The sequence below is a fragment of the Manduca sexta genome, chromosome 14 (assembly GCF_014839805.1).
Source record: "Manduca sexta isolate Smith_Timp_Sample1 chromosome 14, JHU_Msex_v1.0, whole genome shotgun sequence".
Classification (NCBI taxonomy): domain Eukaryota; kingdom Metazoa; phylum Arthropoda; class Insecta; order Lepidoptera; family Sphingidae; genus Manduca; species Manduca sexta.
The window spans coordinates 12984554-13008478 of record NC_051128.1 but is presented as its reverse complement, the minus strand read 5'-3'; the positions used below and the strand labels follow the sequence as shown (position 1 = coordinate 13008478).

The 23925-nt window shown below is 36.1% G+C and overlaps 1 protein-coding gene across 1 annotated transcript in view; it reads right to left on the bottom strand.

Annotated features, from left to right (window-relative positions):
- The window catches only part of LOC115445261 (receptor-type guanylate cyclase Gyc76C), a 44533-nt gene extending 21589 nt beyond the window's left edge, over positions 1-22944 (bottom strand). The window contains exons 1-5 of the mRNA XM_037438654.1: positions 22688-22944; positions 22251-22385; positions 14058-14180; positions 6390-6503; positions 5851-5976 (exon numbers count right to left, since the gene is read on the bottom strand). Coding sequence (XP_037294551.1) covers positions 5851-5976; positions 6390-6503; positions 14058-14180; positions 22251-22336 — 449 coding nt within the window. The 5' untranslated portion in view covers positions 22337-22385; positions 22688-22944. The remainder of the gene's footprint in view (positions 1-5850; positions 5977-6389; positions 6504-14057; positions 14181-22250; positions 22386-22687) is intronic.
- Positions 22945-23925: the final 981 nt, after the last annotated feature.

The following is a 23925-nucleotide window of genomic DNA, read 5'->3' as shown; positions in this document are numbered from 1 at the left end:
AGAGCTTCCGTTGCGTGCGGTGCGTAAACGGTTAAAGTTATGCAACAATGATGTATGACGGGATTGTTCCTCTTAAAAAGTTCTACAAAAATATATTATAAAACAAAGTCCCCCGCTGCATCCGACTGCCTGAACATGTTTTATTTTTTATTTTATTTTTAATGGGTTCACAAACAATTGTTACACTAATGAAAATACAAAAATACATTTACAAAATACAAAAGTAAATAATTAAACTAAGTGCACAATATAAAAAAGCGAACACTTCATGCAAATAAAGAAAGAGGACGTTTCGCCCAAAAAAAAAAAAAAAGCAGAAAGATTACTACAAACATAAATAAATAATAATAACTTGTGAACAATGTTCATAACCTAACGTTACAAAAAAATAATAATTTTTACGTTATATTTAGTATGTATATTAATTGCACTACATAGCTACGTATTTCTAAGGTGTTTTAATTGCCTTTTAAATGTAAGTAGATTTGTGCCAATCAGATCAATCTTACTAGAATGGTTATTGTAGGTATTACATAATCTTGAGATAGGCGAATTTGATCCATATGCAGTTCTACGAAAAGGTGGGCCTAGAAGTTTTATTGGATATCTAGGAAGTTTGTGGGGAATTCTGAGATTAATTTTGGCCAGTAAATCTGGGCTGTTTACATTACCATGCAATATTTTAAATAAAAACATAAGTTCCAATAAATCTCGACGCTTTTCTAAAGAGGTAATCCCGAATAATTTTAGCCTTTCAACGTAGCTGACGGTTCCTTTGGCGGCGGGTGTACAATTGGCCAAATAGTTTAAAAAGCGTTTCTGGATGCGTTCCAGTCGTAAACTATGGGTTGCATAGTGAGGACGCCACACAATTACACAATACTCAAGCAGGGAACGAACCAGACTTTCATATAGCAAAATTTTAGTTTTAACTTTACGAAATGTTCTTGCAGTTCTCATAACAAAGCCGAGTATCTTAGAGGCTTTATTTATTATGCAATTGATGTAAGGAAGAAATGTCACTTTTTGGTCAAGGATAATACCCAGATCCCGAATCGAATCAACTCTGGTCAATGCTACGTCATGAAAATTGTAATCAAAGGTGTACAAATGTAATTTTCGCGTGAAAGTAATTTGGCAACATTTTTAATGTTTAATTCCATGTGGTTACAAGCACACCAATCCAAGAACCTGTTTATATCCCTTTGAAGCAACACTGCATCCTGCTGAGATTCCACAACACGTGCAATCTTTAGGTCATCAGCGAAAAGAAAGGGTTGGGTGTTAACAAAGCAATGCGTAACATCATTTATGAAGATATTGAAGAGCAAGGGTCCCAAATGCGAACCCTGTGGTACACCAGAAGTGATATTATACACGTCAGATTTATACCCATTCGCAACAACGTAAAACAGTCTGTCAGTTAAATAGGACTTCAACCATTTTAATAACGAACCACAAATTCCATATACCAACAGCTTTTGTATCAACACACAATGAGAGACTTTGTCGAACGCTTTGGTGAAGTCCATATAGACTACATCAACTTGTTTGTTCGAATCTAATGACTCCATAATGTATTCAATAAATGTCACCAAATTGGTACATGTAGATCTGCCTGAAATAAAGCCATGTTGCCGATTTGAGACATATTTCTTGAAGTAGTCCTTTAATTTCGGACATATTATTGCTTCAAATACTTTACCTAGGGTTGGAAGAATAGATATCGGTCTATAGTTACTAACCATGTCTTTTGAATCTGCTTTAGGAATTGGCACAACCTTTGCTATTTTCCACTGGTTGGGAAAAATACCAGTCATAAGCGAGGTATTAAAAAATTAATTGTAGGGGAGTTGATAGCTCCTTAGCACAATTCACTATAAAATAAGGCGGAACACCATCCGAACCATAACCCTTGGTGACATCCAGTTTTTTAAGAGAATTTAAAACTTCCTTTTTTTCAATGTAAATAGAAGAAAAACAAGCTGAATCGTTTTGAATACTAGCTAAATAAGGAGATGTCGCGACAATATTCATGGATTGTATGACAGGATTGTAGACAGAAGAAAAGTACGCTCCAAACATGTTACATATATCATTGCCGTTACTAGCAACGATATTTCCATTGGACATTTTAGCTGGATATGTACTAGTTCCATGCCTTCTAGCTTTCATATAGGACCAGAAGAACTTGGAATTCTGAGATATTTTGTCTTCTACAAGACTTATATAGGAATTATAACACTGCCTTGCATACCTGTCACAACGTTTGCTACATAATCGAAAAGATATCTTATCCAATGGATTTTCATAAAGAATGTACTTACGTCTATACTTTTCTTTTTCACACAACAGTTTACGCAGGCGGTCATTAAACCAAGGCGGCCGCCTATTATACTGATTGCGGTTGTTTTTTCGTAATGGGACAAATTGCTTGATTAATCTATTGATTACATCGTAAAAAACACTAATCATTTCATTGGGATCTTTAACACTCGCAAATAAGCTATCCCAATTTATATTATTTAATTCATTTTTTATGGCCGTATAATTTGCTTTTCTAAAATTTTGTATACTAATAGCCTTCGACTTTAGGTGGTTAATTTTTGTTAAAAACTGTAATTGAATGTCAAGGGGTGGGTGATAGGGGTCCACTCTGCAAAGACTATTAGCGGCCTCAATTACACTACACTGTATAGACTCCACGAAGACTAAATCTAAAACTTTATTATTGATATTTTTAATATAATTACATTGCTTTAAGTTATTTATATGCGCAAAATCAATTAAATCCATATTTATTTTTGGATACGAATAAGAAGTTGATCCTGTCGCATTATTAACTAGATTCCAGTCTACGTTACTCATATTAAAGTCGCCAATTAAAACTGTTTGAAAATAACTCCTATCCGCTACTGAGTTAAAACCATTCATAAAATGTTTAAAAGTGGAAGGTAGAACCGGGGGTGGAAGATAAATTGCACAAATAGCTAGTGTAAAATTGGTACTCACTTCTACAGTTACCCATAAATCCTCACATTGACTTTCCCATTCAGTTAGTCTGTTGGCAATAAACTTTTTTGAAATAGCAATTAAAACACCTCCACCATCTTTGGTATTGTTTAATCCGGATGATTCCCTATCTCGTCTAAAAACATTATATCTATCATCAAAAAGTTCACTACTAAGGATACTGCTATTTGCCCATGTCTCAGTTAAAACAAGTGCATCATAATCTGAACATGACATATTAGTATAAAAGTCTTGGGTTTTAGAGCGCAGCCCACGAGTGTTTTGATAATACATATTGAACGAAGCGAATTTTAACATGTTCGACCACTGAGAACATTCATAATAACTAACTACCGTTATCTTAATTAATTTTACTTATAGTGTCCATATCTTTAATCAATTTATATTCTGAATCATCTGTTTTTCTGACATAAACCCGTCCTCCTCTCACCCAGACGTGTCGATATCCCTTTTCTTTCGCTCTAATGCGTACCGCAGCATGTAACGCCTTATTAGAAGGACTCAAATGTTCGACTACGTAAACAGGGACCTTTTCTCCATCAAACCCTAGATGATGACTATTTAGTTTATCATTTCTAGATTTAGATCTGTTGAAATTAATGACGGCAGCCAGAAACGTGTCCCGATCTCTCTGTTTATTAAATCTAACTATGATAGATTTTGGACGATTGTTGTTACTTTTCATTTTCATAGTACGAGTACAGCTAGAAATACAGTCCCTGGTGATATCGCAGTTAATGGTTTTTCCCATTTGAGTCACGATGCCAATGTTAAACTCAAAAACTACCCAACATATTAAGATGAAATTTGGTATGGAGACAGTTTGAGACCCTGGGAAGAACATAGGCTCCCGGGAAAATATATAGCGTGACTTTTATAACGGAATACTTTAGCCCGAAAAACTTTGTAACGCGGGCGGAGCCGCGGGCAAAAGCTAGTAATAATTATTTTGGGTAAAGGTATGAATGGTATGTTGGTGATATCGATTCGTTTAGTTGTTTCTGCTACTAGTTCTTATTTTCATAAACTTTCGTAGTTTCAATACTAGTAAGATGTTTTTTTTTTATTATTTTTTACAATACACCATCTATATTATGTAACCATAAATTCAAGTGTTTTATTGTCAACCGTTGACTAAATTTTAATGTAATTTAACACACCTACAAAGTCGTGGATTCAGATGCCTTATTTTTCTGGAATATTTCTATTCCATGATTATTCCTAACAAGCAGAACTGTAAATGAAACTAATCAAACACAATTCCGGAACATGAAGTTTCCTAATCATTTCCTATTATATCTACTGTTTATTGAATTACTTAAATAAAACTTTATGAACTATTATTCTACTAATTAAGTTAGTATTGGAATTACGTCACGGACGTCATTTTAGTATTAATATCTTTAATAGACTTTGTCCTGATTTTTATGACGTCAAATGTCACTCATAACTCACATGGTAATAAGTAACTAGCCTTCGTTTTCTTATATTGGCAACGGCGATCTGATTTATTGTCCCTTTTTATTTAATATATAGCTATTATTATCCGATATTGGCAATAATAATATAATAATAATATCAGCCCTGTATTATATACTTGCCCACTGCTGAGCACAGGCCTCCTCTACTACTGAGAGGGATTAGGCCTTAGTCCACCACGCTGGCCTAGTGCGGATTGGTAGACTTCACACACCTTCGAAATTCCTATAGAGAACTTCTCAGATGTGCAGGTTTCCTCATGATGTTTTCCTTCACCGTTAAAGCGAACGATAAATTCACAAAGAATACACACATGATTTTTTAGAAAAGTCAGAGGTGTGTGCCCTTGGGATTTGAACCTGCGGACATTCATCTCGGCAGTCCGTTCCACATCCAACTAGGCTATCGGATATTGGCAAAATCATCGATAAATAAATGGTGGCAGTAGATATAAAAGAAAAGGAAGAAGTAATAACTAAGGACTTCACCAGACTAAGAGACGGTGAAGAATATATAAGTAAGGTCGGTATAGGAAGCCTCTAAGTGAAATTATCATTACAGTATGCTATATGTTATTTTTTTAATCTTTGTTTAAGGAATTTTGTTGTTACGACTATGTCGCTCCATACGTTCAATTTAATCACTTCAACACATTTCGCACATACCATAAAAATGAAAAGGGAAAAATTAATTAATGAATGAAATTATATGTGACGATAGCCTAGTTGGGTGTAGAACGGACTACCAAAACAAATGACCGCGGGTTCAAATCCTAATATACCCCGCTGACTTTTCAAAAAATGTGTGTGTATTCTTTGTGTATTACACCTTGCTTTAACGGTGAACAAAAACATCGTGAGGAAACCTGCATACCTGAGAATTTCTCTATTGGAATTTTGAGGGTGTTTGAAGTCACTAGGCCGACTTAGTGGAATAAGGCCTATAATCCCTTTCACTAACAGAGGAAGCCCGTGCCCAGCAGTGGGACAGTATAACACCGGGCTGATATTATAATTATATAATTAAAAATTAACCGTATTCGTAGCTCCCTTAGACGCTGGAGCTGATAACACACAATTAAATTCACCTATCTTATTAGCTAAAATATTAGGTCCACTTCGCACACATTCAGCCAAATATGGTATACGTCTTCCCTCAATCCATACTCGTGATGGTTTATAAAGTTATATTGCGTTCTTCTATTCTGTATAAGCCCTGAGTCTGGAACTTACCCCTATCATATCATGGGACGGAAAACTATGGAAAAAGTGGGTGCACTAATTGCCTCGCTTTCTACCTCTTGGGGAATAAATGCGTGAATGTGTGAGAGATACTCACTTCTTCTCCAAGTCTTGATACTCTGGACTGTCTTCTTTGATGTCCTTGTGGAGCGGTATCAGAGATGGCACCAGGTTCAGCGTGTTGTCCAACAGATCTCGACCCAACACCATGTGGGTAATATATCTGAAAATATTAGGACACTAGGTATTGCCCGCGACTTCGCTCGCGTGAGAAAGCTAAGCTAAGCTAAAATTAAAATACTTTATCACGTAGGCGAACAAAGTTGCACTTATGATACGCCAAAACAATGTTAGGAATAATTATTATTATTTCTAAATAACAATTAAAATTCTATGGACATTTTTAAATTAGGGTAAAATTTATAAGGAACAGCAAGGTACAAACTAAAGAAGGCAGCTCGGGCTGGCAAGTAGGGAGATATAAAGGGATAACGCATCGCGATCCTCGCCGGCGAGGACATGAGCCCTAACCTAGCTAACCTACCAGCCTTTCAATAGCTACCTAAGTGATGACTACCCGAAGAAGAAAAGGCAAAGGCAATATAAGTCATTAAATTGTATAAGAAAAATGATCACCTTTCATGAGCTCTAGCTTGAAGATATCCTCTAGCGAAGTAGTTAATGCCAAGAACAGAAGCTATTCCTTTGCATTCGATGCTGCGTAGTAGATTTTTGAAGCCCACCAAATACCTTGAATTGGAAAAAATATAATTACTTTCTCATCTGCTATCATGGATTTAAGCCAGGATCGGCAATGACATGCATTTAAGTACGCTTTGTATTGGTCTTTGAGAGAGATACTTTTCTTTTTTTTTATTCTATAATGTACGGACTGTATTTAGTACATCATTTTAATAACAATCTCGCCTTAAGATAATAAGTTATTTAAATTTAACCTAAACTTCTAATGAGACTATGACTAAGAATATGTCCAATAACACTTTTCTTATTGCCTTTATTAAGGAGAAGACACATTGTTGGCGTGTTCTTTTGAAATAGCACTCACTGTACTGTGTTGCTAAACTACTGTTCACTAAACTAGTTCGAAGGGTTTTGTCCTCTTCAGTCTTCTCCCTAGGCCCGTGTTGTCAAGGAGTTGGATTACCTCGACGTTAACGTGATGATGAAGCCTACGTTCATGAGCTTCGGCATATTTCTTTACAATATTCGTAACAAAGTCCACTTTGAGGTCCCGATGAAGATCTTCATTTCTTACGTACCAAGGGGCATTTGCAATACCCCTAAGTACTTTGTTTTAGAATTTGGTACAACCCCACAACTGTATACTGTAAGTCCATACTGGCATTAGGACTTCTTTATACAAAAGTACTTTGTTGTGTACTGACAACGAAGAGTATTTACCAAGAAACCAATACATCTTTTTGTAGGGGAATTCCAATTCATCGCGTTTCTTTTTGACATGAGCATTCCAGCGAAGCTTTGCGTCAAGAGTCATGCCTAATTATTTGGCAGTATTTTAATATCGTATGTTTTGACAATGAGAGATACTAATTCTTTAATTATTAACAAAAAAATTACCAAATATTTTTTTTTTTGATTATACTAACAAAGGAACCGTCTCGTTAATCTACGCTCTCTGCAGTGGTCACTTCAACATGATCGTGTAAAACAAATGATGAGACATAAATTCATTGCGTAATTTATCGGATTATGTAAGTACCTATTATATAATATAAAATTTGAGCATGCTTGTTATATGACAAATAATTATTTATTTAAAAGAGTAAAACAACGTATTTTATTACAACGGTAATTCCCATATAAAATCGAATGAACCCCGCCAAATATACGGGGGTTCCCGAGGATATGTGGCGGGTCGAATGTGTTAGAAAATGAAGATGGTGTCCGTGTTTACTCATTTGAATTAAGCAGTGTTTTACTCAGCACGAATTACAACGACATGGAGTAGGTAAACCGCATGATTTGAGTGTTATTTTTGTCTTCGCTATCGTTTTTGCGAACCTCGTTTGTTCTATCACGTCAGTTAAAATATGTTCGCGAATTTTTAAATACATAGATTAAAGAATGCCAATATGAAAGAAAATTAATTGTAAAATTTTGAGACGTTCAAGTTCATTGATTCATGTGCATTTTCAACCGTTACAAAAAAAATGGGTTATCAATTCGACGTATTTTTTTCATACTTGTTACCTAGAACTCGATCATTTATGAACCGACTCCAAAATTGGTAACCTGTTATGTTAAATTATTTTTGGTGTTTGGAGGTGGTTTCATTTTTCTCTAGTTGTATACAAAAATGCTAATTGCATTCGCTTAACCCCATCTTCATCTTATAGGAAAGAAATTAACTCGTAAACACATTTTTCATTTACGCATTACTTCCTTTGACGTAAATCGAGTTCTTAGCACAACCCGATGTACAGTCAGCAACAGAAGTCGTTGAACATAATTTGTTTCCAATATTTCCTAATCATTATCATTTACCATAAGTTGCTGATTAATTTAAAAACAAAACAACTTGTCATAATTGAACTACAAAAGTAGCTGAACGCTGTCAAACCATTAATTGCTAAACATTACTAGCGACAATTTTTATGATCTGTAATAAATACAAATGTGGCTGAAATTAGCAAATTCTTTGTTTTATATGCAAGCTTTTATTTTCTATTCGTTAAATTGAACCCATCAAGCTTCAAGACACCAATATCGCGAAGCGCAGCGCACCGCGTTTTTTACTATCAAAACATTGTCGAATAAATACAACAGTCCAGGATGTTAATTAAATTGTTATTTTATAACATATTAGCTTTGGCTCGTTACTCTGCCCGCGTGAAAAAGTTTTTCAAAGATAAAAGTCGTGCTTTATATTTACTCTGGATAGAAAGTAGCGTGTAGGACTTAAGAGTAATGTAGCTTCCTATTAGTGAAATAGTTTCAAAATCAGTTAAGTAGTTCCTGAGTTTAGCGCATTCAAAGAAACAAACCCTTTAGGTTTATATAATAGTATATATTAAAGTTAATAACCAGAATTATAAATTTTTAAGTATGAACAAAACATCATAATATATTAGAAAGTAATATTACAACATTAATAGGAATAGGTTAGTTACATTTTAAACATCCTATTTTATAGAGCACTGGCCGGCTTAAAAAACAAATGTGTAAATTCAAAATTATTCTGACAGGAGATTCTCCTCGTAGGTTTCAACGTAAACGTCAGTTTATTTTTCATATTTTTTTAAGGGTGTACGAGCTTTTGCCCGCGGCTCCACCCGCGATATAAAGTTTTTCGGGCTAAAGTTTTCCCTTATAAAAGTCACGCTATATATTTTCCCGGGAGCCTATGTTCTTCCCAGAGTCTCAAACTGTCCCCATACCAAATTTCATCTTAATACGTTGGGTAGTTTTTGAGTTTGACACGTTCAGGCAGACAGATGCAGCGGGGCACTTTGTTTTATTATATATTTTTTAGAACTTTTTAAGAGGAACAATCCCGTCATACATCATTGTTGCATAACTTTAACCGTTTAAGCAGCGCACGCAACAGAAGCTCTCAAAACTAATAAATTTTGCCCGTTTTTGCAACATGTTTCATTACTGCTCCGCTCCTATTGGTCATAGCGTAATGATATATAGCCTATAGCACTCCACTAACAAAGGGTTATCCAACACAAAAATATTTTTTCAGTCTGAACCGGTAGTTCCTGAGATTAGCGCGGTCAAACAAACAAACAAACTTTTCAGCTTTATATAATAGTATAGAAGTATAGATTCAATAATGAGATTCATCAACTAATGCATTGTCAAGTTACAAAATGTTTAGCGACTTTTGTAACATTGAAATGATAACCTTAATCTGTACTCGTCTTTGGTAAGTGATTTGTGGTCCGTTTCAATGTTCAGGTGTTTTGTAAATTAGTATTTGTTCATCGACTTTTGTTGCCGATCGTACCTTTTCCACACTCGTTCGTTGTGAGTCAGTAAGTTCCGTATTACTTCACATTAACCTAACATATGAAACTCATTTTAAAACGAGTGTGTAACGAGTCGTACCAAATCCACTGTTGAACATGAGCCGCCTAAAGATTCTAAGACAGGCCTGTCGAAAGTAGCCTACATCTAGCGTGATCCTGTGAATTTATCAAATCGTCTTTCTACGTTGCAGTTGAAAGTCCAACGCTGCGTTTGCAGCTGTACGTAGATCCGTAGAAGAACGAAGGTCGTCAAAGACTATACGAAATTTTCTCGAGGGAGCAGCTGGCGAAAGGAGAACAAAAAAGGTTGCTAAATTCAACAAAAGGCCTGCACCTCGCGAGCCCCTGTTAGTGCAAGGGTTTTTCTATGGACACAGCCTGTACCTACTACCTTCCCCCCTAGCTTCGATCATGCGGCAAAGTAGCAAGCTACAGTAGAAGTAGACAGGGCACACTTCGCAGAACTAATGGGGAATGACGGCAAAAACTGTTCTCGAAAGGAGACGCTATACAAATATTATGAATGCGAATTTTGTGATATCTGGATGTATGGTACTACCATACACCAGATCAGTTGATCCTGCGTCTACACGTAGGAACCGCTGATCTGATTTGGAAAGTTAGCACGCAGATATACCATGCTATGAATTAATATAATATCACTTTACATCACGCTACTATCTCCAAAGGGGTAGGCAGAGGTCGAAATGTGTTCCGTCCAACAATGTGATAGGTGGCCTACCGCCATATATCCTGGACAATTTTTTTCACATTCGCGGACACGCGAGCAAAAGCTAGTTTCAAAGTAAATGAACTTTTTGTACGCTGTCTCCATATGTTTTCGGCCATCTGTTGTTTTGAATAACATTAAATGTGTACTCAAAAACGTGTAGTTCTTGTAATAAACATGTGTATGAGTCACAAACGCCAATTAATGAGGTGACAATTAAAGTTTCAAGTTGGCATCAGTCGAATCCGTCGTGGTACGAACGGTGTCCAGTCCTTGACTTTATGAAAACAAAATCAATGCGCATGTTTAGCAGTTTACTTTACTTGTTACCTGTGATTGGTATAAACAGTTGTAAGTTGTATAAAAATAATAATAAAAAGCGGCGATAGCCTATTTGGGTGTGGAACGGACTGCTAAGGCGAATGTCCGCAGGTTCGAAACTCAAGCGCACACACCTCTGACTTTTCTAAGTTTTATGTGTGTATTCATTGTGAATTATCGCTTGCTTTAACGGTGAAGGAAAACATCGTGAGGAAACCTGCACATCTGAGAAGTTCTCTATAGGAATTCCGAAGGTGTGTGAAGTCTACCAATCCGCACTTGGCTAGCGTGGTGGACTAAGGCCTAATCCCTCTCAGTAGTAGAGGAGGCCCGTGCTCAGCAGTGGGCAAGTATATAATACAGGGCTGATATTATTATTATTATGTTGTATCTTTCCTGCGGGAAATCACAGCATAAAGGCCGGTCCTTTTGGAAGGCTTGCGTGGGGACATGGATCCAACACATAGAGGCCCCTTTAAGATACATTACTCTAGTTGGGGTTTATACAACTTACGAGTACTCTCTCTGTCTATACTTATGGAGGGAATACAGCCAAAGACAGCGCTTGCAAGGTGCAGGGACTATTGCAGAAAAGATGGGAATTATACTGGGTCTGTGGATGGGATCTAGCTGGACTGGTTGCTGGGCTATTGATTGAGACAACGGGATTATTATTATTATTATTATGTGATTTCACGCCACATGAAATGTTTGAACTTTTTTTTATACGTGCACAATAAAGTGGCCCCACTGGACCTGACGGTATGTGGAGTGGGATTGCAAAAGAATATCGATTGACGAGTGATGTATACCCATCGGCAGTAGACATAATTATGCCAGCCAGATATACACAGAATGATCTCGGAATGCAACACTTACATGGGCCACTATGGCGGGTTTTAACACCTTGTGTACAATGATCGATATCAAGGCGGATATAAAATATATTATACAATCAGCATAATACATTGTATCCCGTAATGATCGTTACAATTATGCCGGCCTGCCTAAGTCTTCACGTTCCAGTCAACCCAATATAATAATATAATACTATCAGCCCTGTATTATATACTTGCCCACTGCTGAGCACGGGCCTCCTCTACTACTGAGAGAGATTAGGCCTTAGTCCACCACGCTGGCCTAGTGCGGATTGGTAGACTTCACACACCTTCGAAATTCCTATAGAGAACTTCTCAGATGTGATAATAAAGGATAATACATAAAATAATAACGATGACTTTTAACTGATATAATAATTATAACACCCGCGTTACCACGAGTCACACGTCCAATGACTCAATACAATATTACGTCAAAATCTTGAAAAACTGAAACATTACCCATTAATTGACGGCCATTAGACGATTACCATTAAATGGACCATAAATATCATGACTCAAGTCATCTCGGTGACAAGTTAAATCGTTAGATTTATAATATTTGACTCATCGCTCATTACCATCGTTACTCCATTTATGACGATTTGAACGAATTTTATAATTTAAAATACGTCATTCTTACTTCCGTTTGTATCATGCGAATCTGTTTCTTACGCAACATTTGTAATGTTGACGAATACATTATCCTTACAAAGGGGAAACAAGTGTAACTAGGACACCCATTGCGCTCAGTATGTTCCGTCCCATGACGTGATAGAGGGCGAGATTATCGTCATATCGGACACAAATTTCAGACTCCGGGCTGATACTGAGCAATAAGACGCAAATACCATTTTGCCCGACCCGGGATTCTAACCCTGGACCTCAGAGCGCTACCGCCCATGCAGTACGGCTACGTCACCGAGACAATATACGAATACAAAACTTCAAATCGCCAACTCTTTGAATCTTACAAAAAATGGGATTCGTGTCAAAAATGTCAGCAAAGGTGAAGACGAGTATGTGGTATCATTTAGTAACGCAATGTCAAAATGACCCTGTATATTAGTATAGGTTTATGTAAAATTCAAAAAGTTTGGAAGTCTTGACTATTTGTAGTCTAAGATTTATTTTATTTTCATCTGCAAAACTTTATATTTATTATGATTAAAATTTCTCAATGCTTCATTATTTTTGAACTATAAAAAGTTACTAACTTTAGACGAAGTAAAGTTGTGTATGTGGAACTGTTTGAAGGGTCATTGTTAAAGATATCTGATGTTTAGGCGAATGTCAGACGTTGATATGAAACTATTTATGGATTTTATGGCGGTTATTTAAATTCTTTTCTTTCGACGTTTCGAAGGCTGCAGCCTTCATGGTCACGGGCAGGGTTAATGGAACGAGATGGTAAATTTTATTAAATTTTTATACGATAAACATTCTTAGAAAAAAATATTTGCACGCTAGCAGTGCCGCCGTGCTAATATTTTAAATCGACTTCCAAAAAATATTTTAAGAAAAAAATTTACCGCCCTCAAATACCACTAAAAACCAAAAATTATTAATATGTTTATAAATTTTAAGAAATTGATCTAAACACCAAATAACCCATCACAAAAATACCACTGAAAAGGCACAGGAAAGCAAATTACGCGATTACGTCGACTTAGATGAGATATTTCTTCTAGTTATTTTATTTTAAAAGCAAACTACTAAACGGATTTTCATAAAAAAAAATATTGTACTAATATAGAAGTATATTCTTTCAAATAAAAAAATAATTTTTCTAATTGATTAATAAATGACGGAATTCTGAGATAACAAATATTTTAAAAGACGTCGAATCAAGAACCTCCTTCTTTTTCGAAGTCGATAAAAATACGAATGCACTTCACATTTGTATTTTTTTATGCATTTATCCCAATTACTTCCAGATTTGTAAAACCGTCGTATAGTTTTCGTTTTTAACAAAGAGTTCTAACATTATATAGAGCGGATAGAGATGGGAAGATTGTCATAAAAACAAAATTGCTCTAATGTGATGGTTACTCAATGTACCGTGGAATAGCATAACATTAATATAAAATACTTCATATTTTCCCCCATATCATGATTTGCACGTTTTCAATGCGCATATTTTCTGTAAATATGTTATTTTTATATTAATATCTAAGGACGCCGTGATTACTTGTCTTACGGACATTTCAAAGATTTATTACCATTTGGTAATAAATTTTGGAGCAAAACTTTGGCCCTGATGATTGTTCTATATCTATAGTTAGTTACTATATACTTTAATGGCTTTGGTTTTAAGCGGCTCTTACCGTGTGCTTACTGTGAACCAGCGATGTCTTACCTCCATATAGTGCTGCTGTCAGTATCTTTTATTTCCTTGGTGAGATGGTTCAGCAGAGCAGCATTAGCGTTGGTGTACCATTCGACCGCTTCTGTCATCGATGTTCCGGCGTTTATACTCGCTCTGTGAACATAATTATAATAATTAGACTGATTCTTGCTTAGCCGAATTTTGAACACGGCGGCTAATCTCAACGGAGATCACCCAAGTATGCGGGAAATATTATAAATGCACAAGTGTGTGCAATACACACGTGCACTCTTTGTTCCTTCACTCTCATAGTTTGGTGAGACTGAGAGAGATCAGGCACAAGACCAACGACTTTACGTACTTTTATAGTATAATAAATAGGTACATAGTAGGTACCTATAAGTTTAATTATTTTGAATTTTATAATTAAAATCAAAACTTTAAATTGCTCTACTCAAAAGTTAACTGATTATCGGCTAGACATGATTGCCTTCCAAGCGGGGATTCCATTTATTTAAAAGTCAAACTATAATCACTGTATTTTAGTTTAAAGGTATTGTAACCAGTGTAATTGCTAGGCATTATGAGAGTTAATATCTAAGCGAGCATGTTGGGACATGTGGGGTGATATAATCTTACTAATATTATAAATGCGGGAAATTATGGGAATGCTTAGATGTTTGTTAAAAGTAAACGCAGAAACAACTAAACGAATTTGGATGAAATTTGGCACACGGGTACACGGGTAAACCAAATCTTGGATTAACATTTTTATCTCGGTAATTTGTTCCCATCTGAAAAAATGATTTTTTAAATAGGCAACGCGTGTTTTTAAATCTTGTAAGTGCAAGTGCGCAGTGTTTTAGGGAATTTTATGGCAATAAGGCTGTAAACGCGGGCGAAACCGCAAGCAATACGTAATTCTTTATATTTTAAAGTTCCAATTGCACACCATCTAGCAGTCGACTATCTAATCTTGTCATTTAGTTATAAAAAATTGTGTTCATTGGAAGAGGTTCGTCTCACAAGTTATCCTTCTAACCCATCATACACCCCCCGAGACTATTGTCTACTACTATTGTTGTGCGCTCGTTCACCGAATACTCGCCCGGCACACAGTTAAGTATGTATGCATCATGTCTGCCAATTCACATTGAGGTTTATGAGAGCTCGTGAACAATTCCTGGCTTTCTTCCCTCCTCCCATTCAAAGGGTTCCTTCTCCTTCCACCACACTTCCTTCTTCAGATATCCTCTCCTAACTTTCCTCCAAGCTGCAGTTGCTAAGCCGAGGCATTCCAGTATGGCATTCATAGGTTTTCCTCAGTGTTGACTACGGAGTCCGAATAAAAAACCCTCATACAGACGGCTACAATTATGCTATAATAACGCAAGCACCTAATGATTGTACAATGGCGCGGCGTAAGAAATTCTCTTATAAACTTGGTACCGTAAAGGTACGTTTAGATTGATAAAAGGTGCTTCGAAAGGGTTATTTATTCATCGGTTATTTTTTTAGTTATATTCTTTCATTGCATAACGTAAAGGCTAGAAGTACATGCATCTAAAGGGAAGTAGTTAAGTCTATTTTTAAAGGGTAAGTTTATTGAAGGTATTTTTTTTTTATTTTGAAACACTATAACGCACGTACAATACCACTACCTATAGGTGTCACGCAGGCGTCATCTTGTTGCCAAACAACTAGACCAGAAACAGTTGCTAGCCGCAAAATCCCTATCTATACTATTATATTAAGCTGAAGCGTTAGTTTGCTTAAGCGCGTTAATCTCAGGAATTATTGGTCTGAATTGAAAAATATTTCAATTGTTGTATAGCCCATTTATCTGGATACTATTATACAAAGCTGAATGGTTTGTTTGTCTGTTTGTTTGATCCCGCTTATCTCAGGAACTACTTATCCAAATTGAAAAATATTTTACTATCGGATAGCCCATTTATCGAGAAGGCTATCACGAATATTTGGATATATTTTCGTATAAATTTTTTGTGGAAATTTTAACACTGCTCCATAAACGTATTTGTAATTAAAATGCGACGGCACGGACATTGAGTGCGTGTAAACTTCGAATATTAAGTCGTGTTTCCTTTGGATGGTAAACTCAAAAATGATTGAGAATCAGAACGAATCTCTTGACGTATCGAACTGTAGAGAAATACTTAAACGTTAACTTACTCGATACGAAGACGTGACGCAATTCTTTATTATTCATGCTATTCGTGCTGAAGCTTAAGGGACTGTTCCGTGTAGCTATCTTAGTGCAACAAGATACCTCGGGGCCGTACCTTACGTACTGAGAAGTTCTCTATAGGAATTTTGAAGGTGTGTGATGTCTACCAATCCGCCCTAGGCCAGCGTGGTGGACTAAGGTCTAATCCCTCGAAGTAGTAGAGGAGGCCCGTGCCCAGCAGTGGGACAGTATATAATATAGGCCAGATATTACATATGACGCCAGACATCCCGCGTGTTTGCCATTTGGTACAAACCTTTATAAGATACGTAATTTGGGAGTACCTTTACAAAAGTTTCCTTGTATATTCTTGTTTACGTTTGCAAGATGGGAAATTATGCCAATTATTTTTTTTATGCAACGACTAATCACACAATTTAAATGCATTATTTGTATAATTAGCTGCAACAAAAACAGAAGTTTTGTTTTGATCTCTACTTGATAGTTGTCGCTTTTATCCCCAATAGGCTAGGCGGATAATGTAGTCACATGATGTGATAGGATTATGAATGAATCTGATTCAATTTCAATAGTGATCAGCCAGGTACGCAGGAAATATTATAGTTCACAAGTGTGTGCGCAATACACATGTACACTCTCTATTCCTTCAATACATAGTCCAGTGAGACGGCAATCCGACATGACCGGAGAGAGATCAGGCGCAGAACCCATAGCTTTAGGCACGTGTTTTCCGAAATACAAGGGTATCACACCGCCATTTCCTTACTCCGAGCTACTAATTTGTAAAATGGAAAATCCAGTCACAATTATTTATAGGTCCACCCGGAATTCCAACCATGGTAGCTGTATTCTTACTGCGTACGTGTTACAACTACATATATCTCCGAAACAGTCATGATTTTCTATACTAGGTATGTAACCCAATTCTTGGCCAGAGTTGGTTTACAATGACATACAGTGTATTGAAATTAAAGTACAGTTAGGGCCGACGTTTACAGGCGGTTGAGATGCTTGCCATCAGGACAGTGGCTTGCTAATCCCGTCACTCAACGGTATCTCTACTAATATTATAAAGCTGAGGAGTTTGTACGCGATAACCTCAGGAATCATTAAACTGATTTTGGTTTTATCATTAGTCCTAAGGTTAATTTATGACCCACAAAATATTCACTTGGATTTTTTACGCGGGTGGCGCCGTAGGAAAATGCTAGTGAAAATAAAACTGTAACGAACGATGGAATACGTCGTAGTCGAAAATAATATAAAAACTAAGCAGTAAGCACAATCGATGAAAGGTCTTCATTTCTAATTCGACTGATTTGAGAGATCTAATAAAAACACAATGAGAAAATATTTCTTGCTTATATAAGCATGTTGAATTTCGACAAAGAGATAACCTTAGTAGTATTATTTTAGGTCAGTAGATATAAAGAACAAATTACAACAAATGTTTGAACACAAATAGTTAAAAAAATCTGTTACGTATAATTTATCATGAATATTAAACACAATCGAAGGGCCTTTGAATAAATTACACAAACGCCATGACAGTTCGATAAAGCTGCGTATACAAGCCTTAAATCGCTCGAGGCAAATCTGGACAAATATACGTCCGATATTGGATGTCTATTAATACTTTCTGAATGGATAGCGGCCACGGTATACCAGAACCTTGGCACAGTCACGTTCCGGTATTATTTGGGTACAGGAGTTTGTGCATATTTGGACTATGTTGTATTCAAATACACTGGAATAAAAATACTACTACTTCTTAAATGATACACTCAGTTAACATAAGGATAATACGTTAAGAATCGCTATGTAAAACTGGGAAAATAATAAAAATAGAACAATTGGTTTATAACAAACACAATATCTCGTCTTAAATATTTACCCTCTTATTCATAGACGTTATTTATCTAAGTTCTATCGTTGCTGTGATAACAAGTCTATTTCTCAGTGCTGACGGCATGGCAGCCTTCGCAGTGCGTAGACATAGGGTCGTTGTGATTGGCTAATATTGAGATACAACTTGAATCTAGTTGACAGTCAGATAAACAAATCTGAGAAACAGACTTGTTTTCACAGCATTGCTCCGTCCTTAGATAAATAATGTCTATGAATAAGGGGGTAAGTATACACACACCTTAACACAATACATATGTAGCAAAAACTCATTGATCGAACCATTAAATTTTATAGACAATGAATTATCAATCATAAAACGCAATGAGAATAGGGTATGATTTTTATTTACCTTTATAGTTATTTTATGGTACTCCCAGGGTTTTATTGGGGCCGCTCATTTCGGTAAGGACATTGTAAGGAAAATACGTAGTAAAAATAGGCAAAGTGTATTGTCCTAGATCTAATTACATTTAGATATTAAATCTAAAAGATAACAATATCTTTATAGCTTACGCTGGTAAACAAGGCAATGGGTAGCTAAGTTTTGTAACTTCCCCATGGTAGCCAAATTTCTTGTCCCTTGCTAATCGATACAATTAAATCGGTATTATTTGAAACATAACACTTATTTTACATATACAGTTCAAGTAACTTATTGTAGTGTTATTTTCAAATAGATAAGTATGTGGTTTCATTTAGTAACGCAATGTCAAAATGATTCTGTATAACTGTATAAAAAATGACAAACTTTACCCCTTATATTATTAATATATCCACAAGGAGAGCAGTCATTAAGAAAAGTGCTTACTGGATGTAATAGCTGAACACACACCGTTTAACGAAGGAGTGGCTACAATTATACCCATTATGTGTATTAGAAAAATTCCATTATACACTTCATAGAAGTCATTATGTATGAAAAATGATGTCGCGATACTCACCCTCGCTGTTACAGTGGTCAATTTAATCATAGTTTATATGCGAAGTTAAGCTATCAAAAGAAAATGAGTTACAATATCTACCTAAGTTTTACAAATTTCTTTCAAAATAATTGTAGCATTGAAAAATGTGTTAGATTTTATAGTTTTAACTTTTCGGACGACGAACTCCTCAGCCGAGTAGCCATGAAGACTGTAAAGTCTTCGAAATGTTGGGAGAAAATGATAATATAAAAAAAACGCGATAAAATTCGAAAAAGTGTGTCATAAAGATATTCCCGCGAAAATGATCCTCGACATGTTTTACAAACCACGCAACCTCTTTAACAGTAATCGATATATTTCAGTCAATTTACACAAAACTCTCATGTACTATTAACCTAAACCTCTTTCAAGAATTGCACTTTTCGTAAAAACCGTGTAAAAATCCGTTGCATAGAATTTGAGAAAATGGATCACATACAGACAGACAGCTTTTGGAGACTTTGTTCTATAATAATATGTACCTATAGATAAGTCCGACGTTTTGCAGTACACTAAGCGCTTACTGATCTAAATTAAACAATTTTATTAAAAAAATAAAATATTACAGCCGCGATAAAATCCGTAAAATAATTTAATTTAAATGTCTAACATTCGCGTAAACATAAGAAATCACTTACTGATCTAGCAATTACCAAGCTCTCTGCCTACAGATAGCCTAACTTTATTCGATAGTAATAAGGAACGTCACATCGATCACGATGCCCGCTGCACTCCAATTCAACTTCACTCCCAGTTCTGTCTTGTTTATATCGTTTTAGTTGTTACGCTCCCAGCGGCTATGTCCGTATGGATTTTAAATTATAGATTAAATTTGTTTCTAACGCCATCTAGTTTAAAATTGTGGAAATTTCCAAAATGATAATGCAAATTGTGCTATAGAGTGTATCAATGCTACGATTGGATACAATATACTTTGTGAATTATCGCTTACTTAGGAAGAAATCGTGAGGAAACCTGCATACCTGAGATGTTCTCTATAGGAATTTTGAGGCTGTGTGAAATCTACCAGTCTACACTAGGCCAGCGTGGTGGACTAAGGACTAATACCTTTCAGTAGTAGAGGCCCGTGCTCAGCAGTGGGCAAGTATATAACACAGGGCTGATATTATTGTTATTATATATATATAAGATAGAAGAACTACATGTATGTGTGAGATAGGATAAGGTTTATCTGTATATCGTTGATTCGAATGTCCTTTTTACGCAACACAAACATACTTACATTATTTTTATAACTTCTTTATACGTGCTTGATAGAGTGACTCCATTACACCCGATGGTAAGTGGAGTGGAGTCCAATAGAATATCGATGACGAGAGATGATTAACCTTCGGCAATCGACACAATAATGGCGACCTTTGGAACCGGACATACACAGGCTAATTCCGGAACGCGACTTAGGCCACTAAGGCGAATTAACACCTCATGTACCATTGTAACTATCCAGGCGGTTATAAATATCCTACCATTAGTAAACCTGTTAAACCCTTTTCGTATTTATGATATGCTAAGTTCCGAAATATACGAGGCCCTCACATCAGTGGAACAAACAAAATGATCTTTATAAATACTTCGCCATTAACAATCTAAAATGACTTTCCAATAAACCACAAAATTAATCTTGAAAGTACATAAAACTTGAAAGACATGAAGAGTCAACGGCCCTATAGATAACAGAATGTAATCCAACGGATTCCGTATTACTGCAATAAATCCGTATCAGGCAGGTGTAATGGAGTCTAAATCTGTTTCGCAATTCACTTTTAACTGAGATTAATTGTCCGGCATCTGTTTTATTGATTCAATAGACGTGGCGCGAACGAAATTTGCGATCAGGAATGACTGACGGCTTTGAAAGTTTCATCATCATCATCATCAGGCACATAAAGTCCACTGGTGAACCGGCCTCCCCCAAAGATTTCCAGACGGACCTGTCGAAAGCGGCTTGAATCCAGCGTGTTCCTGCGACCTCTATCAAGTCGTCTGTCCACATTTGAAAGTTTATTGGTTATTAAAAACACTACACCGGGTTATGCAAATATCTTAGAATAATAATAATTGCTTCTGTAGTTACATCAGTGATTGATGGAAGCCTGGAAATTAGTTTTAAATGAACATAACTAAAGTTGTACACGGTATCAGAAAATCAACAACTGCGTTACATAAGGTCTGCGAAGTTAGAAGGACGGCAAATTCCTCGTTTATATTAGGTTGGCAACGCTTGGAAATGTTTGTGGGAATTTTGTGAATTATGGACTGAAGTAGTAGTCTCAGTAGTAGAGGAGGTTCGTGCCCAACTGTGGGACAGTATATATACAGGGCTGATATTATTATTATTATATATTGACCGAAGTGATCTTTTATCAGCAAATCCACTTAAGATGTAATTAAATATCCAAGGAAAGCCTAAGACCGCACTAGTTGGTGAAATATGGAAGAGGCCTTTACTCAGCATTGGGTAGATGAAGAATGAAGACGAAAAAGAAGTAATTAAATATCAACGACATCTTGCGTCCATGGAACTTCGTCTGAATTATACCCGATTGTCTTACTAAAATATGTATACAACAGCTGGTTTCGGAATATGGTTCACTTAAACATGCAACCTTCGACAAAGATCTTGAAGAATTTTATAAACATGGCAGTCTTAGAGCCGTTCTTGTCTAAATTAGGATGTTTATATCTCATCACTCATGTCTTTTATTTTAATCCATATTAATATGATTCACTAGCTTTGGCAGCGGATTCACCCGCGTGAAAAAATCTCGGGCAAGCCTAGTAGCCTATGTCCTTCCCCGGGTCTCAAATTATCTCCACACCAAACATAAAATCCGTTAGATAGATTTTGAGTTACCGCGTTCACACAGCCAGAAGCAGCGAGGACTTTGTTTTATAATATGTAAGAATGAAGAATCTGGCTGCTAGTCGATAGGATAGTAGGGGCCGATAAATTCAAGAAAAATCTTTAAACACCGTGTTAATCGTCATCATCAGCTTTAAAAAGAAACTCATCAAAATTGATCTATTTATTTTGGATCTATGGACATACATGAGAATAAATACATTGAACTTATAACACCTCTCTTTGTGCGTCGAGGGTCAAAAAAGGTGTCAGCAACTTACCTGAGCTCATTGAGTTCTCCTTGAAAAGCGGGTCCATCGACCAGCTTGGACTTGTTCTTGAACACCAATATCGGCAGCTCGCCCATTTGTTCAATCGCGGAGTCGGTGCCAGCGAACCGCTGCGTTAAGTTTGATCTGAAATTTAATTAAAGTATACTGAATCCTTAAAAATGGAGACTAATTAATATTTTTATTCTGTTTGAGACAAAAGGTGGTTTTAGTGTTTTACTAATAAGGGTTTCAGGGTAGACGGGGGGGAGGTGCGCTATTTAAGACGTTGAGAACCATCTCAGTCAGTCGTCAGCGATAATGCTCTTGTCGGGATAAAAGTAATCTATAGCACTCAGAGATAATGTTGTTTTTTATTTGTGAATTTTCAATATTAGTTACGTAGTTTTTGAGTTTATTTATTGAAACAAAAAAACAAGAAATATTACCTTTCTAATATCACTTTTGATTAACATAGCTTGTTTATAACACGCGGCGAAAATAAGTCTGAAAAGCGGGTGTATTAATAACACCTCTGCTTACCCCTCCAGGACAAATGATAAGCCTATGAATAAAACATAGCCAAAAATATATACAGCTCATTAAAACTACGCTTAAAATAGATCACTAAAAGCGCGACCCTTAAATTATTCCGAAATAAACAAGTTTCCTGGATTGAATATAAACGATGTTTTCCCATTTTATATCTATATAAGGAGGTAAAGTTTGTGAGTTTGTTTGTGGGTTTGTAGGGGTACTAGAACTTAACCGATTTTGAAAATTCTTTCACTAACAAAAAGTTATATTATTTCTAATTAAGGAGTACTTTTTCAGAAAATCTGCTTTCAAGCGGGCGGGGCCGCGGGCGAAAGCTAGTATCTTATATAACAAACAAAACAATACAAATGGTTTCAGAGAACTAAATAGTTCTCTGAAGAAACCTTCTAACTTTCTCAGTATATTTAAAGCCCCACGTGTTCTTATGACGTGAGGTCAAATGAACTGAATAAGAGATGAAGGTATGACGGTTTGGGACAACAATGTATATATACACCAGCTTTGTATTATACTAACTACTGCTCGATACATCGGACCTACTCTACTGCTGAGAGGAATTAGGCCTTAGTCCACAACGCTAGCCTAGTGCGGATTGGCAGACTTCACATATCCTCAAAATTCTTATAGAGAACTAACGGTGAAATTCTTTCACCGTTAAAGCATAGCAATAATTTACAAGGAATACAGACATAACTTTAAAAAAATCAGAGGTGCGTTGCTTTGGGTTTTGAATCTGCGGACATTCGTCGCGGCAGTCCGTTCCACTCCCAATTAGGCTATCGCCGCTACTAAGTAAGTAAAGTAAGGATAGTTGGAAGAATAATACATCGAATAGAGTAGACCGGCATATAAATATGCCGGTCTACTTTATTGGATGTATTTTAAAGGAGATATTAAAGATTTCTATAGTTGTAATAAATACAACAATAGAAATCTTTAATATCTCCTTTAAACTTTGTATTTGAACTATATTCTACCATCGAGTGCAATGCACTTTCTCAAGAAAAATCACAAAGTTGAAGGAACTTCAGCGAATCCGTACAGAAAATGAAACCGAACGAGAAAATCTCAATCTAGCTAGATTCTAGATTTACTAGCAAATGCAAACCCAATTTGTAACATGACATAC